At 41.8% G+C, this 24,254-nt stretch overlaps 1 protein-coding gene across 2 annotated transcripts; it reads left to right on the top strand.

Annotated features, from left to right (window-relative positions):
* The first annotated feature begins 800 nt into the window (after window positions 1-800).
* Window positions 801-23,122, top strand: LOC121577656 (F-actin-capping protein subunit beta isoforms 1 and 2). 2 transcript variants are annotated; one of them, XM_041891423.2, is made up of 9 exons: window positions 801-1,009; window positions 5,978-6,067; window positions 18,626-18,747; window positions 18,921-19,034; window positions 19,278-19,536; window positions 19,781-19,846; window positions 20,717-20,793; window positions 21,236-21,337; window positions 22,009-22,086. In XM_041891423.2, the coding sequence occupies exons 1-8, from the start codon at window positions 1,007-1,009 to the stop codon at window positions 21,327-21,329; spliced, it is 825 nt and encodes a 274-aa protein (XP_041747357.1). In that variant the 5' UTR covers window positions 801-1,006; the 3' UTR covers window positions 21,330-21,337; window positions 22,009-22,086. The 2 variants fall into 2 exon arrangements, with proteins under 2 accessions (XP_041747357.1, XP_041747358.1); XM_041891424.2 differs by lacking the exon at window positions 21,236-21,337 and having other exon boundaries at window positions 22,009-23,122.
* The last annotated feature ends 1,132 nt before the right edge of the window (window positions 23,123-24,254 follow it).

The following is a 24,254-nucleotide window of genomic DNA, read 5'->3' as shown; positions in this document are numbered from 1 at the left end:
AGAGAATTGAGCAGATCTATTGTTTTATTCAGTAAAACATGTTTTAATTGCTATAAAATGTGTATCAATGTTTCAAGTAATGCTGGTTTAACAAAGGTTAAATACATTTTAAAAAGTAATGCTGGTAATTGGTTGAAGAAAAACTGTATTATTATGACAAGCTTGAGGAAATTGTGTATCACCCAGTGATGTGCATAAACACATCTTGGTACTCATCCTCCATTGTAAAAAAAATATTTTGGAAGCTATAGAACTGCATTTATTAATGTCAGATTCGTTTTGACACGTTTATTCTATTACAGACACGTTAATGCATACTTTTACATTATGTGAGCTAAACATACAAATAAAACATGAACAAAAGTATAAAACATTCTCCTTAAAGTCTTTGAAACATTTAATTGAAATACTGTACAATTCCATTCATCCCAATGGAGGACTGCCCCCCCATTCACCACTCCTCTCCTTTCCATACTTGGCAATTCCTTACTTACTCCTCTCCGATTGGCTGTTTCAGAGAAGGAGTAGGGTGACCCGGATATATGCAATCTCTGCTATCTTTCACCATACCCCTTCCTGTGTTTCCACTAGTTACCACAGCCACAAAGATACAATTGGCTATATCGTAAAAATTCATGAAAACTACAATCTAACTTTTGGTCTTCTTTTAACGTTATGGTTATTCATAAGGTTAGCAGTGTGGTTAAGGTTAGGGTTAGGTTTAAAATCAGATTGTAAGAATATCAATTGTATAAATGGGCGGGGTATATTACTTTGTAGCTGTGGTAACTAGTTACGACCCCACTTCCTGTACCCGGTTGAGGAAGTGAATTCGCTGACAGGGCTGGGTTCCGTGAGGGAGGCGAAAAGAAACACAATTTACCTGGTGGGGATAAAAACAACAATAGTATAGAAGAACAAGTTGTGCAAGCACAATAAAACGCACGTGTAAAGCTATCGGTGAAAGCATATTTCCCCTCCGAGATCGTCACCGAGCGCCGCAGACATGGTAAGGCCGCGGAGACGAGCTGGAGGAATGGGGATGGGTCGTTTTTGGTGGGGCTGCTAAGGGATATTAGCCAGCTAGCATGTTGTCCTTTTATAGGTAGTGCTGTGTTGCGTTTCGAAAGTGGCATATACATTCATATACATTATTTACCCACAGTTAGCTAAACGACCTAGCTATAAATGTTAGTCCGAGTTTCATTGTTAGCTAACTAGCCAGCTTGATGCTCCGCGCGCAGAATAAAGTTACACAGGATGTTTTGGATTGAGGAACTACTTCGGGGATTAAAGGGGTCTCGGTCTCGCTACCCCCTCCTCTTGCAGACACACACCCCATGGTTAAAATAGTACAAGCGCTGTTGCCTGTCGCTAAAATCGGCCTGCTCCGCCCATTCCTTCCCGTGGATTTGAGGCGACGTGTAAACCACAACTCCCAACTTTTCCTTGGCTTCAACAATGTGAATTACGTGTTCCTGTAACTTTTTTTGAAATTACTGTCAGAGTAACTTTTTGTATAACACGTTTAATAATGTAACTGTGAAATTATATTAGGTAAGAATATTCACTCTTAACATCCTTTCAATGTTAGGCATATTGTGGTGCACCTGACAAAATAAATTCAACCACCATTGTCACGTGCATAGCTATTATTTTCCAATATAGGCCTATATGGGGCGGCAGGTAGCCTTGAGGTTAGTGTTGAGCCAGTAAACGAAAGGTTGATGGTTCAAATACCAGGGCCGACAAGGTGAACACATTAAAAAAATATTTCGCTGTGCCCTTGAGCAAGGCACTTGACTCTAATTACTCGAGGGACGAAGTACGATGGCGACCCTGGCCATGACCCCACTTCCTGCAGGGGAGTTGGGATATGCAAAAAAACATTTCCATTACACACTTGTTTATTATTATTTAGAAATTCCTAATGGCTTTAAACACTTGAAGTAATGTGTGACTGCCTTGTGTCACCAACAAATCTAACTAGCTACATTCACACCTCAAACGCCACTGGACTCCTTTTATGACTATCCCACACTTGGAATGAAAGTCTGATACAATATAGTGGAGAGCAGATGGCTTGTCTCCCCAGCCACCCACACTCTCTCCCCTGACCTCATCCGTCCCGTTGGTCCATCCTCGCTGCCTATTCTCGGCCCCCGGGGCAGTTGGTCCGGTAGTGTTTACACTGAGTCTGGGGCATTGGTAAACAGTGTCAAGGAGCGCAGGTGTCGGCTGAACAAGACAGATTCATCTGCCTAGAAACAACCCAAAAGTGTGAGAGAGGGCATGCAGTACATGATCTGAAAACCTTGGCTGTGTTCCGGAGAAAGCAGACTGAAGTTTGTTTAGGGAAGGAATGATTTTGGGTGTGTGATTCTCCTATAGCCAGCTGCTCTTTTCTGGCTTGTAGTGTCTACCTTGGTTTTATCTGATGACTTGGCATTTGATTTTTGATTTGATTTATTTATTAGGATCCCCATTAGCCGAAGCCAATGGCGACAGCTAGTCTTACTGGGGTCCGACATATAACGAAAAATACATTACAGACAAGCCTTTACAATTTACATACATACACACACTACATGTTAATGTTTTTAAATGTATCTATCAGTTACCCATACATGTCAGTACATACACACAACAAGTAGGTCAAATGGGGGAGAGGCGTTGTGCCGCAAGGTGTTGCTTTATTTGTTTTTTGAAACCAGGTTTGCTGCACTAGCGCTATATAAGATGGAAAGGAGTTCCATGCACTCATGGCTCTGTATAATACTGTACGTTTCCTTGAATTTGTTCTGTACCTGGGTACTGTGCATATTAATTGAAAGACATTGAGTTGATTACTGGTATTCCTGTGAATTTGTCTATTGTATATTGGAATTTGTCAAAGTTGGTGTGTTTTGTTTATGAGAATCAATGTTGTTTATGAGAACCACCATGTGTTTTGACAGGTCTTCAGTTTGTTGTTTTTAGACTTTTGGGTCTCTAGGCTATATATCAGTTTGCTTGTTTGTAGTCTTTGCATCTCTCAAGATGAGTGTGTTGCTGCACTATTCATCAGTAGTTACTAGAGTTCTGTTATTTTTGATGATTTAATTAGAATAGGACTACAGTCGGAACTGCATTAAGTACAAATTGGATGAGTGCAAACTTGACTTGAGTTTCTCCAGATATCTCAGTCCTGTACATTTCTTAGGGGTTACATGTTGTGGCTGGCCTGTCCTTCCCTGCATGCTGATATCTTGCTCACCACATAGTTCAGAGAGAGAACACCACCCTCGGGGAAGGCTGTTATGTGGTCTGCTAGCTCAGCTTCTCCCTATTAACAACAAACCTCTCTGTGCCACTGCTAGATCTCCTCAGTAATTGAACGGAAGGGGAGCTTTTGGAGAGACAGATTGACGACATGAATCAATCCGTATTCATTCATCCTTCTTTCTGAAGAAGTTCAGTTTAATCACATTTTATTTATATGGGCTTGTTTGTCAAAGTTGTCTGTAACACAACACTTCACAAATGGGCCTGTATTCAAAAAGGCAAGCCTGAGCCCTGAGGTGTTGGTAGCAAGGAAGAACTGCCTTACGAATTCCTTAATGTTGACCTCCCTGGGCTAATCTCCACCAGTTCTAGAAGACTAGGACAGAATCACCAAGCCAGCCGTTTAGTTATCAACTGAGACAAATTGGACAATTCACATTACAGTGAAAAATCCTCAATGGTAGGTAGGGCTGTTACGGTCATGGAATTTTGGATCAAGGTAATTGGCCAGCCAAATGACAGCATTTATCATAAAAACCGTTTAATAAAATAAAAAATAAGAGGCACATTTTATCCTCTCCTCCGCTCCTGACTGCACGTGCTGCCATAGAAATAGAATAAATCAAATGGACGTCCCCATTCAAGTCAATGATGGCATAATAGGTGGACTGGTGGCCATTGTGAGTGTACCCATAGGAGCAAAGCAGGAAGTAAAAGCAGGAAGTGTACCCATCCATGCTGTGATTTGTTGATTAAACTCTACTGCAATGGAAAAATACATTCCATTTCATAAGCCACAGTTAAAGGTAGACTCAGTGAATTGACATTGCCATGAGCAACACCGCAGATATTGAGATGAGCGAGATGCAACACTTCGCTCTCACACAGTCACACACAGTATCTGGGCATGTGCACGCGATCGCTTTACGCGGTTTACAGCGTGGTAGCCAGGGGATGAAAACAGTGGAGAAGTTGAGCCTCACGCTTCAACTCCCCACGTAGCTCAGTTGGTAGAGCATGGCGCTTGCAACGCCAGGGTTGTGGGTTTGATTCCCACGTGGGGCCAGTATGAGAAAAAAAAATGTATGCACTCACTAACTGTAAGTCGCTCTGGATAAGAGCGTCTGCTAAATGACTAAAATGTAAATAGTTGTGGAAATTGACCCACTATGCTGTTCACATTCTACCTTTAACATAATTTGAATGAACATTCTACATTACCATGGAAATTATTGCATCACAATACCAGGCAGTAATTGCGAGTGTACCCATTACCAGTCAAATTGCCAGGGTTAGAGTTTGCAAGCCCATTCTATTAAACTTTTAAAAACGTTATGACTTCTTTTATTTTCATGACAGTCTTCATCCGTCAGTTATATGGTAATTGTATCAGTAGGAGCAGAGTATTGTACTTGTAGGAGCAGAGTATTGTACTTGTAGGAGCAGAGTATTGAGTTAATGGCTACTCATTCTCCACGAATGAATCATTTAAAACAAATAAAACACTTATCTTTCCTCACAAAGTATGTATGTGTGTGTGTATGTGTGTATATATATATATATATATGAGAGAGAAAAAAAACATATGGGGGATTGGAAGTGATGCAGACAATTAGATTGTAACTTCCATCAATGTATCTGCAATATTATAGCTGATCTACCCCCCACATCCTTTTGGTATAGGGTTAGTCACATTTTCAGTTGATAGGAACTGTTGTCTTAATTTATGAGCGCTCAAGCAATCAACGTTTTTACATAGACTTAAAATAATGTTGACCTTTCTAGATGCCATAAAATGACAGGCCTGTATCAGTAACTGGAGGCTCCACAGCATTGCCTTATATGGTAACCAGTCAATCTGTCTTCTAACTACCATGGTTACAAAATGTTTTTAACGTTTGACCCAGTCGGAAGCTTTTCAGAGTTTTTAGCCAGGGCCCAGTTGTGGATTTAGACACTCCCCTAAAGGAATCTGCCATGGGTTGTAAAGTTGTTGTGACCCACCAATGACTCCAGACCCACAACATTTAGGCCTAGGCCTAGTGTACTAGATAGACCTATCACATGCACAACAAGGCTATTTAGGGGCAAACTTCCACTCTCATGCCACTTAGTTTTGCTTCGATAAAGTCTCATGTTACTGAAACCATGAGCAGCTAGCTCCATGACCTATGTAATCTCAGGATGCAGTGAGTGAGTGTATGGCTATGGTTGTCAGGGTGTGAATGTTCCTTACATAGCCTAGTCACGGCCTGGCTCGGCCCTGTCGTATCCACCGTAAGAATGTAACATGCATCCATCACTGGCTGCCCCCTCAGTCTGCTGGGGCTGCGTGGGAGGCTGGGAGCTTTGTTTGCTCTGTTGTCAATTCAATCTATTTTGGTTGATTTAAATGCAGACATTGATGGGGATGCATTTAGCCTGAAACATTTTAAAGTTAATTTAATCTCCTTAAAAGATGAATGAAAATCAACTGTTAAAACGGCTAACTTCTTATATGTTCCAAGACCAGCCTAAACTGTTGAATCTTTCTGCAGGGTTGAACTTGGCAAAGTTCAAGTTCATTTAAAATGAAGACACATTTTCTCTTGTAAAATTAACAAATTGACAAAGGGCAAGTGCAACTTGCTTTTAGACTGTCTTTTGCGGAACTATACATTTTGTGTGTAGGAATGTGTATCAAAAGCTTACTCTCATTGTGTGTGTGTTTCAGAATGACCAGCAGCTGGACTGTGCTCTGGACCTGATGAGGCGTCTGCCTCCCCAGCAGATCGAGAAAAATCTCAGTGACCTCATTGACCTGGTGAGTCTCCGGCAGATGACAACCTTATAGGGAGGGGCACTCAACATGTACGGCACTTACACAAATGACTAATGATTGGCGGAAATAAATTGATAAGACAATTGTGGGAGCTGTTTTGTTAGACTTCAGTGCAGCTTTTGACATTATCGATCATAGTCTGCTGCTGTAAAAACAACTAGTTTCTTTGGCTTTACGTCCTCTGCTATATCGTGGATCGAGAGTTATCTGTCTAACAGAACACAGAGAGGGTGTTCTTTAATGGAAGCGCCTCCAACATAATCAAGGTAGAGTCGGGCATACCCCAGGGAAGCTGTCTAGGCCCACTACTTTTTTAAAATGTTTACTAATAACCTGGCACTGAGTAATGCCTGTTCAGGCTCCCTATTTATAAAGAAGATGACAAGCTATGAAAGAAAAATACTCGAGGTTTGGTACAGCCAACTAGTGAACTTAAAGCATTGTATTTGGGACAAATCATTCACTAAACCTCAACTAAATCTTTTAAAGAATAATGTGGAAATTTAGCAAGTTGAGTAGACTAAACTGCTTGGTCTAACCCTGGATTGTAAACTGTCATGGGCACATTTTTTTTTTTTTTTGTGGGGGGAGTTGCGCACGGAGGGGTCAATTGGCGGGAAGAACGCAATATACAGTATTAAGGACACATTGGTTATACTAGAACTGTGATTTGGTGCATAATGTCATTCTTCTTATTTAAATTGTTTATGGCATTAGTAACAATCTCATTAAATCATTGTTCTAAACCAGGGGTGTCAAACGTACGGCCCGCAAACGGGTTTAATCCGGCCCGCGAGATGATTATTTTTTTTTTAAGTATAAAAATGCGCTGCAATTTTTCAATAAAATAAACTGCTGTTCCAATTGCGTCCACTGGATGGCGCAATAGCAATTTTGTTAAGCAAGCAAACTGTTTATACCGGGGCAGAGCAAGTAGGTCAAGCACGTGCAGCCAATGAGCTACTTTGTTTTGCCCGCGAAATTTATTACGGCTTCTACTTTTAACATTATGTGCTTTGGCACCCTCATTGCCCCAATATGTCTCTGTCAAAAAAGAGAAAAGTGGACGCAGAGTGTTCCAAGAAAAATGGTCATCCTATTTAATCACGGAATTGAATGGGAAAGCTGTATGTTTGGTGTGTTTAGAGCATGTTGCAGTGCTGAAAGAATATAACCTTCGTCGCCACTATGTGAGTCTTCATGCTGACAAATATGACAACTTTCAAGGACAGCGGAGATGAGAGAAGGTGAATGAACTGTTGGCGGGTCTGATGACACATTGACCGTCACCGAGGAGTTCGTGGAGTTGGTGCCGATGACAGATACAACAACAGCAGCTGATATTTTTACCGCACTCGTCGGCGCGCTGGACAGGGTCGGAGTGGACTGGTCCCGCGCTGTCAGCCTGGCTACAGATGGTGCGCCCTCAATGATCGGGAAAAAAGCAGGCGTTGTGACAAATTCAGAGAGAAAGTGCAATCTGCAAATGGAGGACGTGATTTTTTGACTTTTCACTGTATTTTGCACCAGGAGGCTTTGTGTTGCAAGTCATTTAAAGATGGATAACGTCATGAAGGTGGTCATCCAAACTGTTAATTTCATCCGATCCAGAAGCCTGAATCACCGTCAGTTTGACAGCCTTCTCAGAGAGAAAGACCACATCTATGGCCTGCCATACCACACTGAGGTAAGATGGTTAAGCCGAGGTGCTGTGCTGAGGCGTTTCTTTGATTTACGAGAAGAAATTGAACAGTTCATGGAAGAAAAGGGCAAACCAGTGTTAGAATTTCATTCCGCAGAATGGATGCCGGACCTTGCATTTATGGTGGATGTTACAGAGCACCTGAATAACTTGAACAAACAGCTGCAAGGGCGCAACAAAGTTGTCACGCAGTATTATGACAGCATACGTTCTTTCAAGTTGAAGCTGTCATTGTGGGAGACGCAACTTGCCGGTGGTGATGCAGCTCACTTCCCCTGTCTGAAAAATGTGTGCGCGACCCAACATGTGGCTGACATGAAGCGGTTCAAAGATAAAATAACTGGACTGTTACGGGAGTTTGAGCAACGCTTTCAGATTTATGTTTATATGTTTTTATGTTGATTTGCTATTGTTTTTAATAGATTTTATTTTATTTGTATATTTAACCTATTCTTGACTCTGTGGTTCTTGCACTTGTTTTGGGAACAGGATTTCATTATTTTTATCTACATTTCTGCCTGAGAAATGACACCCTGATATAGTTCTGTGATCTGTGAAACAGTTCTGTTAATCACTGAGGCATTGTGTGTTTGTGTGTTCTTTTTCTTTAGAATTTTCAAATAAACTTGACGTGTTTTATGATTAATAGTGATGTTGTGCTTGTACTATTTTGGACACACTGTCCTCAGGCTCCAGCTTTATGTTGTATGTTGATCGTATTAAAACAAAGAAAACAATCTGAAGTTGTTGTTTTTAAGTTATATATACCATGATTTTTCCGGTCCGGCCCACTTGGGAATAGATTTTCCTCCATGTGGCCCCTGAGCTAAAATGAGTTTGACACCCCTGTTCTAAACAAAACCGTGTTAGGCCTAGTTATGTTTTATCTAGTCTAGGCTGCAAAATGATTTTCAAATTGATAGGGCTATTTTTCTCCATTCCATAAAAAGACTCAGATATCAGTTAGATTAGCCTACCGTATCAAGTTTAGTCTATTGTTATTTAATCTTGATCATCTGGGTAAGCTCATTTGCTACATTCTTCCATTAGGCTACTTTCTGACAGTTTCAGACTGTAAAAGGAAGTGATGGGATATCACTTAGTTACTATGGTATAGCCAGCCTTATGCTAAATATAGAAAAAAAACGATAGCTGACTTGGTGGGAAAGAAAATCATGTCTTCGCCTGTTTGGCATTTCTTTGGTTTCAAAGGATAGACAGACTACAAACCTCTGTGAACATTTACAAGTCCATCATCCTGCTGAGTTCGTTACACTGTGACAGAAAAGAAAAGGTGTACATGCTGGTGTTCCTTGCCAGAAACCTTTAGGTAGACCTAATGGTTCCTCGTGGCACTTTATTTAACTTTAAATGTAGCCTATATTCAAATCCAGATGCATCTTATTCGAAAGACAGGCTAAAATATTCTGTCAAACCTTGAAAGACTTACTTGCACTTTGTTTTTTTGCATTAATTTAGGTTATTTTCGTACTTATTTTGTTTAGGCTACCTTATTTATTTTGTAACTTGTAGGCATATATTTAGGATTTGTACAGTTCGATAGGCAAAATGCATAGGCTATCCTAATAGGCCTATTTGTTTTTAGCCTAAGCAAATGTTCATTTGTTTTTTAAGTGTTATAACCTAAAGAATGTTATAAATAACAATCTGTTTGGTCTGATTTGTATATTTGAGGCCTATTTGTTTTTAGCGTAAGCCAATGTTCATTCATGTGTTATAAAGAATGGTATAGGCTAAATAATCATTTATTTTATCTGATTGTTGTTGACTTTTTAAGCTGAGTATACAAAACATTAAGAACACCTGCTCTTTCCATGACATGACCAGGTGAATCCAGGTGAAAGCTATGATCCCTTATTGACTTGTTAAATCCACTTCAATCAGTGTAGATGAAGGAGAGGATGTTTTATTTTTTATTTAACTAGGCAAGTCAGTTAAGAACAAAATCTTATTTACAATGACTGCCTACCAAAAGGCAAAAGGCCTCCTGCGGGATCAGGGGCTGGGATTAAAAATATAGGACAAAACACACATCACGACAAGAGACACTACATAAAGAGAGACCTAAGACAACAACACAGCATGGCAGCAACACATGACAACGCAGCAACACATGACAACACAGCATGGTAGCAACACAACATGACAACCACACGGTAGCATTACAAAACATGGTACAAGCATTATTGGGCACAGACAATAGCACAAAGGGCAAGAAGGTAGAAACCACAATACATCACGCGAAGCAACCACAACTGTGGAGTTGAGAAACTCTGCTAGCTTATACACAGACTTATAGTACACTTCTAGACTACTTACTAACAGCCAGGACTGTGCTTGAAATCTCCCATAGTGCAAAAACATCTGACAGATGAAGCTGAATCAGACAGAAATCAAACCACACTTTCTCTAGTGATTGTTCTCCACCTTTTTTGGGGATCATATCCGTTCTTCCCTTCAGACCCCATCTGCTCCTCTTCCTTTCTTCTCCCCTTTGACAACTCACTCCCCTGGGCACCAGCACTCTCCTTGACCGCTTCAGCCCGCTCCTCTGTATCTGGTTGTTAGTGCTCATTAGCAAAGCTGTCATTCTACATAAGCCCATTTAGCCCCTCCCTCTCGTTACTCTCGCTCCTTATGGTTGGGAATCACCTGAGCTCACCTCCCCTGTCCTCCTTTCCCCCTCTCTACTGGTCTGTCCACCCACCCCACTCTCTCTTTCCTCTGTGATTCTACTTTCTACCCCAATTTCCCCCTTCTACCTGCCTTCTGTCCCCCCTCTGTCTCTGTGTGTCTGGCAGTTGCCAGGTGTGTGGCGCTCTGTCCGGGGAACAGAGCAGGCATTGTCTGTGTGTTCTGATGGGTGGGTGGGGGTGGGGGGAGTCCGTGTCAGTCTGTGAGTAGTCATTTGTACCCCTTTATCCCCCGAGACTGTTGTCATTCAAATTCTTTCCCTATTCTCTCTCCCTCTCGCATTTCCCTGTGTCACCTTCTCTCCCACTTAGCAAGTAGACAGGGAATGAGGAAAAAATGGCTTATTTCCCCCTCATATTGATTCAGGGACATCTAATGCCAGATTTCTCTAGTCTCCCTGTCTCATCTGTTTCTCATGCACACTATGCCCCCCATTGTCTCACGTCAGATCCCGTCATTCCTACGTGACGCTCGTCCCTCAACCAATCTGTGTTGTAGGAAGTGGAACTCATCTTCTGAAAATCACTCCGCTCTCGGTAGCTATGATGCACTGGCTACTACGGCAAACTATGCTCCAGCTAGCACCCTAGTGCAAGCTTGTTTGAATGGCCATACGGTAGCTAGTTTGCCAGCTTGTTATTGAAGTAGTACGGCACCGAAATTGTGGGACTGTCCTCAAAAATCTGCATCTGACTGACAGCTGGCACTGTGCCTCGCTACTTTGTAATATTTGACCAACGCGATAACGCTGCAGAGAGCAGTCAGCTGTGCAGTAGAACTCAGCGCACTAATCACGGCAGAACAGATAATCATGATAACTAATTTGTGTATTAGCTAGAACTTCTCTATGCTAGCTAGCGGGAGTATTCAGCATTGAGTGTGTGTGTGAACTGGCGTTGTTAGCATCCCTGCCTTTCGTTTCATATATATTGATTTGAGACTGGTTCAGCCAGCAAGCAGACATTATCTAGCAAATTTCGTGCACATTTAGAATTTCACAAATACTGATTCTACCACCACAAAACACCTTAGCTAGATGTAGAATTGGGTAGTGAATATTTGCTCAGGTTTTGGTAAGATTGAGTCTTTTGAGGATGAAAGGGGGTTCAGGGGACGATGTCACCTTGGTAACATTTTCAAATGTTAAGACAGCATATTGTAGCCGGACTGCTTTTTAGCTATCCTGTGAGTGTTTGCGAGTTATCAACAGTGTTGCCAACTCCTCAGTAACGAAAGTAGCTATTGGCTGTCCTAAAAGTCGCTAGAAGATGCTAAATTACGTCATCACCTAATTAGCATAATTTGCCATGTGCATGTAATTGTGATGGACGCTGTAGGAGAGAGTAATAACGTTGTGGGAGAGACAAAAAGTGAGTAAAAAACACCCTACATTTACATCCCGCCCTGAATGTAAGCCAGGGCGGGATCAGCCAGCGGCGGCTTCCTGCATGCGCGATTCATTTGCAGTCTGGACGCGGAGTGGTGAACATCTCCTGCTCTGACTGCAGCTGGGAGGGACTGCTGCGCGTGGACTGGGCCGCCTGTGAGTGCTTTGGGACGGGGGTAACAAAGCACCCGCTGCTCGTTGAGAAGAGTAAGAACGATACGTACTTTCACGTCAGTCTCCAAAAGTCCCCAATAACACAAAATATCATGTCACTATATATATATTTTATTTTTCTTCTGAATAATACAAGTTCTAAATATGTTTCAGGGCTTGACTTATTTAATTTTTTTAGTTGTCCAAAAGCTCAAGTCACTTGTCCCCCAAAAAAAAAAATGGTCTAACACCATTTTTACATCATTTTATGATGCAAGGAACCAGTTTACAAAATAAAATGCATTACTATCTTTTTTACCATGGAGAATCACAAAAATATAGGCTACTCTCTGGCTATTGGCTTCTTTGCATATTGAAGCCCATCTCAAAATACAACACTGCCCGTTTTAAGGCTCTCCTTGAGGATGGTTGGCCACCCTTGGTAGCATATAGAATATTACAACATTGCAATTACAACCAAGTACTTTTTGTATATGTCTACTGTTCAAAACAGACTCATGGATGACAGATCTAAAATACATACATACCACTGCACATAAGAACATTTTAGCTGCATGTGCATGCGGTTTCATGTGACAGATGAAAATATCCGTTAGAAATTTTAAAAAAGGGGAGATCTAAAGACTCATCAACTAGCATGGGTTACAATACATCACGCGAAGCAGCCACAATAACTATCCAGTTTGAGTGCTTTTTGCAGCTCGTTCCAGTCGCTAGCTGCAGCGAACTGGAAAGGGGAGCGACCCAGGGATGTGTGCTTTGGGGACCTTTAACAGAATGTGACTGGCAGAACAGGTGTTGTATGTGGAGGGCTGCTTTAGGTATCTCAGATAGGGGGGAGTGAGGCCTAAGAGGGTTTTGTAAATAAGCATCAACCAGTGGGTCTTGCGACGGGTATACAGAGATGACCAGTTTACAGAGGAGTATAGACTGCAGTGATGTGTCCTATAAGGCGCATTGGTGGCAAATCTGATGGCCGAATGGTAAAGAACATCTAGCTGCTCGAGAGCACCCTTACCTGCCAATCTATAAATTACGTCTCAATGGGTAGGATGGTCATCTAAATCAGGGTTAGTTTGGCAGCTGGGGTGAAAGAGGAGTGATTACAATAGAGGAAACCAAGTCTAGATTTAACCTTAGCTTGCAGCTTTGATATGTGCTGAGAGAAGGACAGTGTACTGTCTAGCCATACTCCCAAGTACTTGTATGAGGTGACTACCTCAAGCTCTAAACCTTCAGAGGTAGTAATCACACCGGTGGGGAGAGGGGCATTCTTCTTACCAAACCACATTACCTTTGTTTTGGAGGTGTTCAGAACAAGGTTAAGGGCAGAGAAAGCTTGTTGGACACTAAGAAAGCTTTGTTGTAGAGCGTTTAACACAAAATCCGGGCAGGGGCCAGCTGAGTATGACTGTATCATCTGCATATAAATGGTTGCGAGAGCTTCGTACTGCCTGAGCTATATTGTTGATGTAAATTGAGAAGAGAGTGGGGCCTAGGATCGAGCCTTGAGGTACTCCCTTGGTGACAGGCAGTGGCTGAGATAACAGATGTTCTGACTTTATACACTGCACTCTTTGAGAGAGGTAGTTAGCAAACCAGGCCAAAGACCCCTCAGACACCAATACTTAGCCGGCCGACAAGGATGCAATGGTCTACCGTATCAAAAGCTTTGGCCAAGTCAATAAAAATAGCAGCACAACATTGCTTAGAATCAAGGGCAATGGTGACATCGTTTAGGACATTTAAGGTTGCAGTGACACATCCATAGCCTGAGAGAATACTATAGACATCAAGAAAGGCAGTCAGCTGAATATTGACAAGTTTTTCCAACACTTTTGATAAACAAGGCAAAATAGAAATTGGCCTATAACAGTTAGGATCAGCTTGATCTCTCCCTTTAAATAAAGGACGCACCATGGCTGCCTTCCAAGCAATGGGAACCTCCCCAGAGAGGAGAGACCGGTTAAAAAGGTCAGAGATAGGCTTGGCGATGATAGGGGCAGCAACCTTAAAGAAGAAAGGGTCTAAACCATCTGACCAAGATGGTTTTTTGGTGTCAAGTTTAAGGAGCTCCTTTAGCACCTTGGAATCCGTGACCGCATGCAGGGAGAAACTTTGTAGCGGGGCAGGGGAAAAAGAGGGAGGAGCATCGGGTCTAGTCACATTAGGAGGACTGGGAGATGAGGAAATGTTGGACGGGCAAGGAGGCATGGCTGAGTCAAATAGGAATCCTTGACTTAATGAAGTGGTGTTTTAAAGAGCCCAGCCATGTGCTCTTTGTCAGTAACAACCACATCAACATTTAAGGGCAGCTGTGAGGAGGAAGGTTTATTCTCCAGGTCTTTAACCGTTTTCCAGAACTTCTTGGGGTTAGACCCACAGAGAGAGAACTGCTCCTTAAAGTAACTAGCTTTAGCCTTCCGGATAGCCTGAGTGCACTTATTTATCATTTGCCTGAACGAGAGCCAGTCAGCCTGAGTAAGCGTGTGCTGAGCCTTTCGCCAAATTGAATTCTTGAGGTGGAGTAACTCTGCCAGATCACGGTCGAACCAGGTGCTGAACATGTTTTTAATTCTCATTTTCTTTATGGGGCGTTTGTTAACAATACCACTGAAAATATCAAAAAAGAAGGTCCAAGTGTCTTCGACAGAGGGGATCAAGCTGATTCTATACCAATTTACAGAGGCCAGGTCATGAAGGAAGGCTTGCTCATTCAAGTTTTTTAGAAAGAGTCTATGACAAATCAGGACAGGTTGTTTAACTGAGTAGCCGTTACAAACACAGGCTGTAAAACAGTGATCACTAAGGTCATTACAGAAAACACCAGACTGATACCTATCAGGATTATTTGTGAGGATAACATCAAGGAGAGTAGCCTTTTCTGGGTGTTTGGTGTCATACCTTGTGGGATTGGTAATAATCAGAAAGATTTAGCGAGTCCCATTCCTTTAGGACTTGGTCAGGTGGTTTAAGCATTTCCTAGTATGTCGACAGAATCAAGCCTTTAGACGTTAATGTTAATTATCCTTCATTATAAACTGGGTGGTTCGAGCCCTGAATGCTGATTGGCAAAACATTTATTTTTACTGCTCTAATTACGTTGGTAACCAGTGTATAATAGCAATAAGGCACCTCAGGGGTTTGTGGTATATGGCCAATATACCACACCCCCTCGTGCCTTATTGCTTAATTATACACCTGAGTATACAAAACATTAACACCTGCTCTTCCCATGACAGACTGACCAGGTGAAAGCTATGATCGCTTTATTGAATATGTTTACATGCACACTAATTCGATATTAAACTGATTATGGCAGTAGGCAGAGTATGGAAATGGTCATGTAAACACCTTACTCTGCTTATCATAATTGGCGTAAGGTCAAAATCTTAGTAAGCATACGCCGATTAAAACGGCTAGTTTTCTGAGCAATCTCACCTCGTGGAGTTGCAATGATCATGAGAACGGTGAGGAATCAGCCCAGATCTACACGGGAGGATCTTGTCAATGATCTCAAGGCAGCTGTGACCATAGTCACCAAGAAAACAATTGGTAACACACTACGCCGTGAAGGACTGAAATCCTGCAGCGCCCGCAAGGTCCCCCTGCTCAAGAAAGCACTTATACAGGCCCGTCTGAAGTTTGCCAATGAACATCTGAATGATTCAGAGGAGAACTGGGTGAAAGTGTTGTGGTCAGATGAGACCAAAATCGAGCTCTTTGGCATCAACTCAACTCGCTGTGTTTGGAGGAGGAGGAATGCTGCCTATGACCCCAAGAACACCATCCCCACCGTCAAACATGGAGCTGGAAACATTATGCTTTTCTGCTAAGGGGACAGGACAACTTCACCACATCAAAGGGACGATGGACGGGGCCATGTACCGTCAAATCTTGGGTGAGAACCTCCTTCCCTCAGCCAGGGCATGGAAAATGGGTCGTGGATGGGTATTCCAGCATGACAATGACCCAAAACACACAGCCAAGGCAACAAAGGAGTGGCTCAAGAAGAGGCACATTAAGGTCCTGGAGTGGCCTAGCCAGTCTCCAGACCTTAATACCATAGAAAATCTGTGGAGGGAGCTGAAGGTTCGAGTTGCCAAACGTAAGCCTCGAAACCTTAATGACTTGGAGAAGATCTGCAAAGAGGAGTGGAACAAAATCCCTCCTGAGATGTGTGCAAACCTGGTGGCCAACTACAAGAAACGTCTGACCTCTGTGATTGCCAACAAGGGTTTTGCCACCAAGTACTAAATCATGTTTTGCAGAGGGGTCAAATACTTATTTCCCTCATTAAAATGCAAATCAATTTATAACATTTTTTACATGCGTTTTTCTGGATTTTTTTGTTGTTATTCTGTCTCACTGTTCAAATAAACCTACCATTAAAATTATAGGCTGATCATGTCTTTGTCAGTGGGCAAACGTACAAAATCAGCAGGGGATCAAATACTTTTTTCCCTCACTGTATATTCTATTTTTTTTTTTTTTTACTTGTCCTGGACAAGAGGACAAGCGTTAATGTCAAACCCTGTGTTTTATGAGTAGGGAATGACCCTTGAATGGCAACAAATTCATTGTAAGTGATTTTAATGGGCTTTCGCCATTCTGATTTTATACTCAACCAAACTAGGATAACAGTTGTCCAATTTGTAGAAGTTTTCATTTAATTTAGCACTGTATTAAAATATCGTCATAGACGGTATTGTAAAAATCCAAATCCATGTGGATCCATACCGGTATTCACAATATATTGTTCAGACTACATTAAAGACTCAAAAGTATGTGAGTCATTGCTCTATTAATCTTAAATGTGATTTTGGAGTGGGTTGATGGACAAAAACATTGATAGGTTCTGTTGTTCGTAAGTTACTATGGTACCTGTTTAAATATACTGTGTATGAAATTGTACAGTATGCTTAAATAAATCGCTTTTTTAGTGAATTTAAGTTGAGCTATATGAAAGCGAGAGAGACATATTTTAGAAAATGTTTTGGAGAACATTTGAACGTTTTCATGTACTGTGCCTTCAGAAAGTATTCATACCGCTTGACTTATTCCACACACAATACCCCATAATGACAAAGTGTAAACATGTTTTTAGAATAAAAAAGGAAATGAAATACAGAAATATCTCATTTACATCCCTGAGTTAATACGTGTTAGAATAACCTTTGGCAGCGACTGCAGCTGTCTTTCTGGATGTCTCTAAGAGATTTGCCCGCCTGGATTGGACAATATTTGCACATTATTCATTTTTTTAAATTCTTCAAGCTCTGTCAATTTGGTTGGTGGTCATTTTAAAGTTAATAGTATTATTTTATTATTCAGAAATAACTAGGCCACTCAGGAACATTCAATGTGGTCTTGGTAAGCAACTCCGCTGAAAGGTGAATTTGTCTCCCAGTGTCTGTTTGAAATCAGACTGAACCAGGTTTTCCTCTAGGATTTGCCTGTGCTTATCTCTATTCCGTTTATTTTTGGCCTAAAAAACTACCTAGTCCTTGCCGATGACAAGCATACGCATATCATGATGCAGCCAGCACCAGTGGTTCTCAGTGATGTGCTGCGTTGGATTTGTCCCAAACATAACGCTTTGTATTCAGGACGTAAAGTTAATTTCTTTGCCACATTTTTTGCAGTTTTACTTTAGTGCCTTATTGCAAACAGGATGCATGTTTTGGAATATTTTTATTCTGTACAGGCTTCCTTCTTTTCACTCTGTCATTTAGGTTAGTATTGTGGAGTAACTACAATGTTGTTGATCCATCCTCAGTTTTCTCCTATCACAGCCATTAAACTCTGTTTTACAGTCACCATTGGCCTCATGGAGCAGTTTCCTGCCTCTCCTGCAACGGAGTTAGGAAGGACGCATGTATCTTTGTAGTGACTGGGTGTATTGATACACCATCCAAAGTGTAATTAATAACTTCACCATGCTCAAAGGGAAATTCAATGTCTGCGTTTTTTAATTTTTTACCAATCTACCAATAGGTGCCCTTCTTTGAGGCATTGGAAAACATCCCTTGTGGTTGAATCTGTTTTTGAAATTCACTGCTCAACTGAAGGACCTTACAGATAATTGTATATGTGGGGTACAGAGACGAGGTAGTCATTCAGAAATCATGTTAACCACTATTATTGCACACTAATGAGTCCATGCAATTTATTATGTGACTTGTTAAGCAAATGTTTACTTCTGAACTTATTTAGGCTTGCCATAACGAAGGGGTTGAGTACTTATTTACTCAAGACATTTCAGCTTTTCATATTTAATTTGTAAACATTTGTAAAAACATAATTCCACTTTGACATTATGGAGTATTCTGTGTAAGCCAGTGACACAATCTCAATGTAATCCATTTTAAATGTAGGCTCTAACACCACAACATTTGGAAAAAGTCAAGTGGTGTGAATACTTTCTGAAGGCACTGTAAGTTTGCGAGAAGGTCTGCGTGTAAGTTTATGGCAATGAAAGTGTGTTTGTGTGAGCATGTAGAATAGTATCAAAAGTGTGTTGTTGGATCATGTTGTGAAAGCTGTCTCTGTCTGTGTCCAGGTGCCCAGTCTGTGTGAGGACCTGCTCTCCTCTGTGGACCAGCCACTGAAGATCGCCCGGGATAAGGTGGTGGGGAAAGACTACCTGCTCTGTGACTACAACAGAGACGGGGACTCCTACAGGTAGGACCTTTCCACATATCAATCTCCTCAGGAACCATGCCTGGTATAAATAATGTCATTACAATTATTTGTTTGTCATACATGAACATTTGCCACACACACAAATTATAGTGACAACCCTTTAGTCACAAAGGATTGATTTGGATTTTCTCTTGCTCGTTCTTGTTTTTCAGATCCCCATGGAGTAATAAGTATGAGCCTCCCATCGACGATGGTGCCATGCCATCTGCCCGCCTGCGGAAACTAGAGGTGGAGGCCAACAACGCCTTTGACCAGTACAGAGACCTGTGAGTACCAGTATGCCATTGGTATGACCAAGACCGTATGTGAGAGGAACAGACGGACTCATTATTGAGACTTTAGTGTATCATTATACCACAGTAATACCATTTATAACATTATTACGAAACGGGTAGGTTGGATCCTCAATGCTGATTGGCTATGCCTTGTCTGACGCAAACAAATATCCCGATAATACCACCAATGACAGTCTTATCATAAATATCCATGTCCTCCTCTGTGTTTGTCAGGTACTTTGAGGGTGGCGTATCCTCTGTGTATCTGTGGGACTTGGATCATGGCTTCGCCGGGGTCATCCTCATCAAGAAGGCCGGAGACGGCTCCAAGAAGATCAAAGGCTGCTGGGACTCCATCCATGTGGTGGAGGTGCAGGAGAAGTCCAGCGGACGGACCGCTCACTACAAACTCACCTCCACCGTCATGCTGTGGCTCCAGACGACCAAGGCCGGCTCTGGTACCATGAACCTAGGTGGCAGTCTGACAAGACAGGTACTTGCATACAACTGAGCGTGTGGGTGGTAGGGGGGAATATGTGTGGGGTGGGGTGGGGGGGGGAATTGTAGTTGTACGGATGATTTTGTATGGTTGGGGGGGTTGTGTTTGTGGGGGGGGGTTGTCTGTGTGTGCCTGCTCTATGCTCTCATAATCTGTCTCTTGGTTTACTTGTTGCGACATATCTCCACTGTTCTTCTGTACTGGACTGTACAATACCCTCATCCCTCTCTTCTTCCAGATGGAGAAAGACGAGACAGTTGGAGAGTCCTCCCCACATATTGCCAACATCGGCCGCCTGGTGGAGGTGGGTAGAACTACACCTACTATATGCATGCCCTTATGCACACTCACTCACTGACATATACAGTTACACACACGCACATGTGCCTTTTTCTTAGGAGTGGCTTCCGTCTGGCCACTCTCCCATGAAGCCCAGATTGGTGAAGTGCTGTAGAGACTTGTTCTTCTGGCAGGTTCTCCCATCTCAGCCAAGGAACTCTGTAGTTCTGTCAGAGTGGTCATTGGGTTCTTGGTCACCTCCCTGACCAAGGTCCTTCTTGCCCTGTTGCTCAGTTTGGTCGAACGGCCACCTCTAGGCAGAGTCTGGGTAGTTTAATATTTTTTTGCATTTCCCAATGATGGAGCACATTTCACTGTGCTCTTGGAAACTTTCAAAACTCTAGAAATAGTTTTTTCCAAAACTCTAGAAATTGTTTTTTCCAAAACTCTAGAAATTGTTTTATAGCCTTCCCAAGATATATCACAATCTCAGAAATCGACGGACAGTTCCTTGGACTTCATGGTAAAGTTTCTGCTCTGACATGCACTGTCAACTGTGGGACCTTTATATAGAAAGGTGTTTATTTCTAAATCATGTCCAAACAATTGAATTGGCATCTCAAGGATGATCAAAAGAAATTGAGCTCAATTTGGAGTGTGAATACTTTAATTTTCAATAAATTAGCAACAAATCCTAAAAACATATTTTCACTTTGTCGTTATGGGGTATTGTGTGCCGTTGGATAAAAAATTAAATAACATTTAATCAATTTTGAATTCAGGCTGTTACAACAAAATGTGGAATAGGTCAAGGAGTATAAAAACTTTCTGAAGGCATATTGATATGGATATCACAAGATTAGTGTTCTTATGTAAATGTATTTTCTAACCTCAGGATATGGAGAATAAGATTCGCTCCACTCTCAATGAGATCTACTTTGGGAAGACCAAGGACATCGTCAATGGCTTGAGGTACGTGAGCGCGGACAGACACACACACACTTGTCACATTGATATAAAGTCATTATATTCTGCTCCAGATTCTCCAAGTCTCAGCACACCTGACATCCTAATGGGGTCTTGTTGTCACCTACTGCATTTTCTGTTTGGCCTCTTTCACCCATTCTCCTTTTTAACCTTGGCTACTACATCTCTATCTGTTGACTGGGATTTTTTCTAATTTTTCTCTGCCATATTGTGTTATCTGCTTCCCATGTCATTGTCTGTGTTTCAGTTCTACATTTTTCAAACCTGTTTATTCGCTTCCATTTCCCCTCTCCTCCTCCTTCCCCTGTCCTATCTCTACTCTATGCCCTCTTGTCCCTCATGTGTCTGTCTGCCTGTCCCTCTTCTTCTCCGTCTCTCTCCCTCTCTCCTCTCCCCCTCCTCCTGTCTCCTCTCCACTGTGCTCCAGATCTATTGACTCTTTGCCTGATAACCAAAAGTATCGGCAGCTCCAGAAGGAGCTGTCTCAGGTCCTCACCCAGCGCCAGATCTTCATTGACTAGGGCCAGAGGTATCGTCTGGCATGGGACAACAGGCTGTGTGTCTGTGGCGTTGGAGAAATATGTGTGTGTGCTGTTGCATGTGTGGCGTGGTTTTGTTTGTGTGGTGAATGAGTGCTTTCCCAGACAGTTGCAACCCCCTGACATTGTTTCTCAAGGAGCGTTTGTTGCAGCTAAGCCAGCCGTGCCAACATGCAGTTTGAGACAACCAACTGCATGAGGAAGAGTCCTAGAGGATAAACCTACCTGACTAAACATTTAATATTGATTGCACCTAGAAAGGCAGTGTCTGGAGTGTGTTAACCCAGCCATCTTCTCTCAACAGTGAGAGAGAGTTGGAGACCGTGTGATATCCTCACAACTTGTTGTTTAAAAATGAATTTGCTCTATATCTCTACCTATTTTTCCCCTCTATCTACCCATCTTATTTGCTTTCTCACAAATTCACTTTTACTACATCTATTAATTGTTGAGTTCCAAATCAACCCCTATTCCCTTGGCACTCCCGTATATCTGAAACTATTGGAATGTTTTATGGTACTTGTTTCACCTTAGCTTCTGTGAGGCTGAGTGAAACTTTTATCATATTGCTTAGATAATGTGCTTAGTGGGGTAGGTGTTACGGGTTGATTTGGAATCTAGTGTATATTTAATCTGTCTCACTCCCTCTCTTCCCTGACAGGAGTGTTCAGACCCTGGCTGACAAGTCAGGGCAAGAGGCTCTGAAGAACGACCTGATAAAGGCAATTCAACGCAAACAGCAAAGCTAGAGATGCTTTTTTGTTGTTGTCTCTCTCTCTCTCTCTCTCTGTCTGTTCCCCTCACACTCTCTCCACCTTACTCCCACCATCTTTTTTTCTGTTTCTGTTTGTATGTCTCTCCTTCCATCCCTGTATGCCTGTTTCAGTGCTGCACTCTTGTTCATTTATGGAAAAAACAAAAAGGAGAAAATGCTTAGCTTTTATTTTTACTCTTTGTTTCGAGGCATCTCATTCTCTATCAAGCCATTCTCTCTCTCTCTCTCTCTCTCTCTCTCTCTCTCTCTCTCTCTCTCTCTCTCTCTCTCTCTCTCTCTGAGTCGTGCTATGAATATTATGATAGTATTCTCAAGGTTAATGATAATTTTACAGTTTGACGGCAATGTTTATAATCCCTATAGCTCTGTCACAGCTGGGTCTGTTTTGAATGAGTGACATCGGCTCCTCTCCTATCCTCTGGTTAGGGGACTCTACTGTCATTCATTTCCACCAACATTTTCTTTCTTGTACCCATTATATCAAAGTGTCTGTGCCACCACCTTATCTGTTTGGAAATATAACTGTCAATATAACTGTCATTTTTCTGGGTGATGTAGTGGCGGGAACGGAATGGGATGGCCCTAGATATTATATATTGTAAGGATTGGTCAATGGTTTGCCCTTCGTCCCACTCTTACCCGCATGCGATGTGAGTCTGGAAGCATTGGATCCTGGGATGGAGATGTAGACCTCTAAAACATGCGGATGGACTGTTAAATTCACTATGTATACCCATGTCATTAAGTCCCCCTCTTACACTGTGTATAACGTGACGATTTGCATACCTCTCTCTCTCTCTCTCTCTCTCTCTCTCTCTCTCTCCCTTTCACCCTGGTCTATGTTGGGTGTCACAGTTTGTCTTTTTGCGTCTTGAAGGAAGCTTTTGACCGTTTCTGTTTTGGGGGGAATCTTTTTTGTTGTATTTTGTTTTTATTTTGTAAAGCTTATGATTCATATTGTATTAGAGCCTCCAGCAACAATAAAAACAGTAAAAAGCTATATTTACTTTTCTGCATCATGTCCATCACTCACAAGGTTGAAACCTTTTGCTCCAGAGTTGTTCTTGGGCTATCTAAAGATTATGATGAATTGATTAAACCAGTTGTATAGAGATAACCAATGGAAAAATGTTAGGTTACTGTGCTGTGACAGTGATGGTCAGCTTCAGCTTATTAATGACATCAGGATTACTGTAAAAGAGATCTGTGGACTTCTCTTGAAAGATGAGTTGTAGTCTAAACTCGTTTTGTCTCAATTGTTACCTAAATAGTTGGAAGTTAGATGTGATTAGTTGGTCTGATTGCGGTCTGCAGTAATGCACATGTACCAGCAGGTGGCAGGAAAGTAAAGTGAATGTACAGGTAACTACCAAAATAAAGGAAACACAAAACATAGTGTTTTAAGGCGTTGGGCCACCATGAGCCAGAGCCACTTCAATGCACATTAGCATAGATTCTACAAGTGTCTGGAACTATTGGAGGGATGCAACACCATTCTTCCACAATAAATTCCATCAGGCTATGTTCCAAGAATCTCCCATAATTATTGAACTGGTGACTGAGACGGCCATGGCATATGGTTTACATTGTTGTCATGCTCATCAAACCATTCAGTGACCGCTCGTTCCCTGTGGATTTTTTTTATTTCACCTTTATTTAACCAGGTAAGCCAGTTGAGAACAGGTTCTCATTTACAACTGCGACCTGGCCAAGATAAAGCAAAGCAGTGCGGTAAAAACAACACAGAGTTACATATGGGGTAAAAAACATAAAGTCAAAAATACAACAGAAAATATATATACAGTGTGTGCAAATGTAGCAAGTTATGGAGGTAAGGCAATAAATATGCTATAGTGCAAAATAATTACAATAGTATTAACACTGGAATGCTAGATGTGCAAGAGATTATGGGGGGTTATTGTCATCCTATGGGGGCAATAGCCATGGTTGTCAAAAATAATGGCCTTCCCAGCAATTTTATACATGACCCTAAGCATGATGGGATGTTAATTGCATAATTAACTCAGGAACCCCACCTGTGTGGAAGCACCTGCTTTCAATATACTTTGTATCCCTCATTTACTCAAGTGTTTCCATTATTTTGGCAGTTACCTAGATCACCCTCAGCAAAA

This window comes from Coregonus clupeaformis, chromosome 12 (assembly GCF_020615455.1).
Source record: "Coregonus clupeaformis isolate EN_2021a chromosome 12, ASM2061545v1, whole genome shotgun sequence".
NCBI lineage: Eukaryota > Metazoa > Chordata > Actinopteri > Salmoniformes > Salmonidae > Coregonus > Coregonus clupeaformis.
Note: the sequence above shows the minus strand (reverse complement) of the source record. Positions and strands in the feature narration are given on the sequence as shown.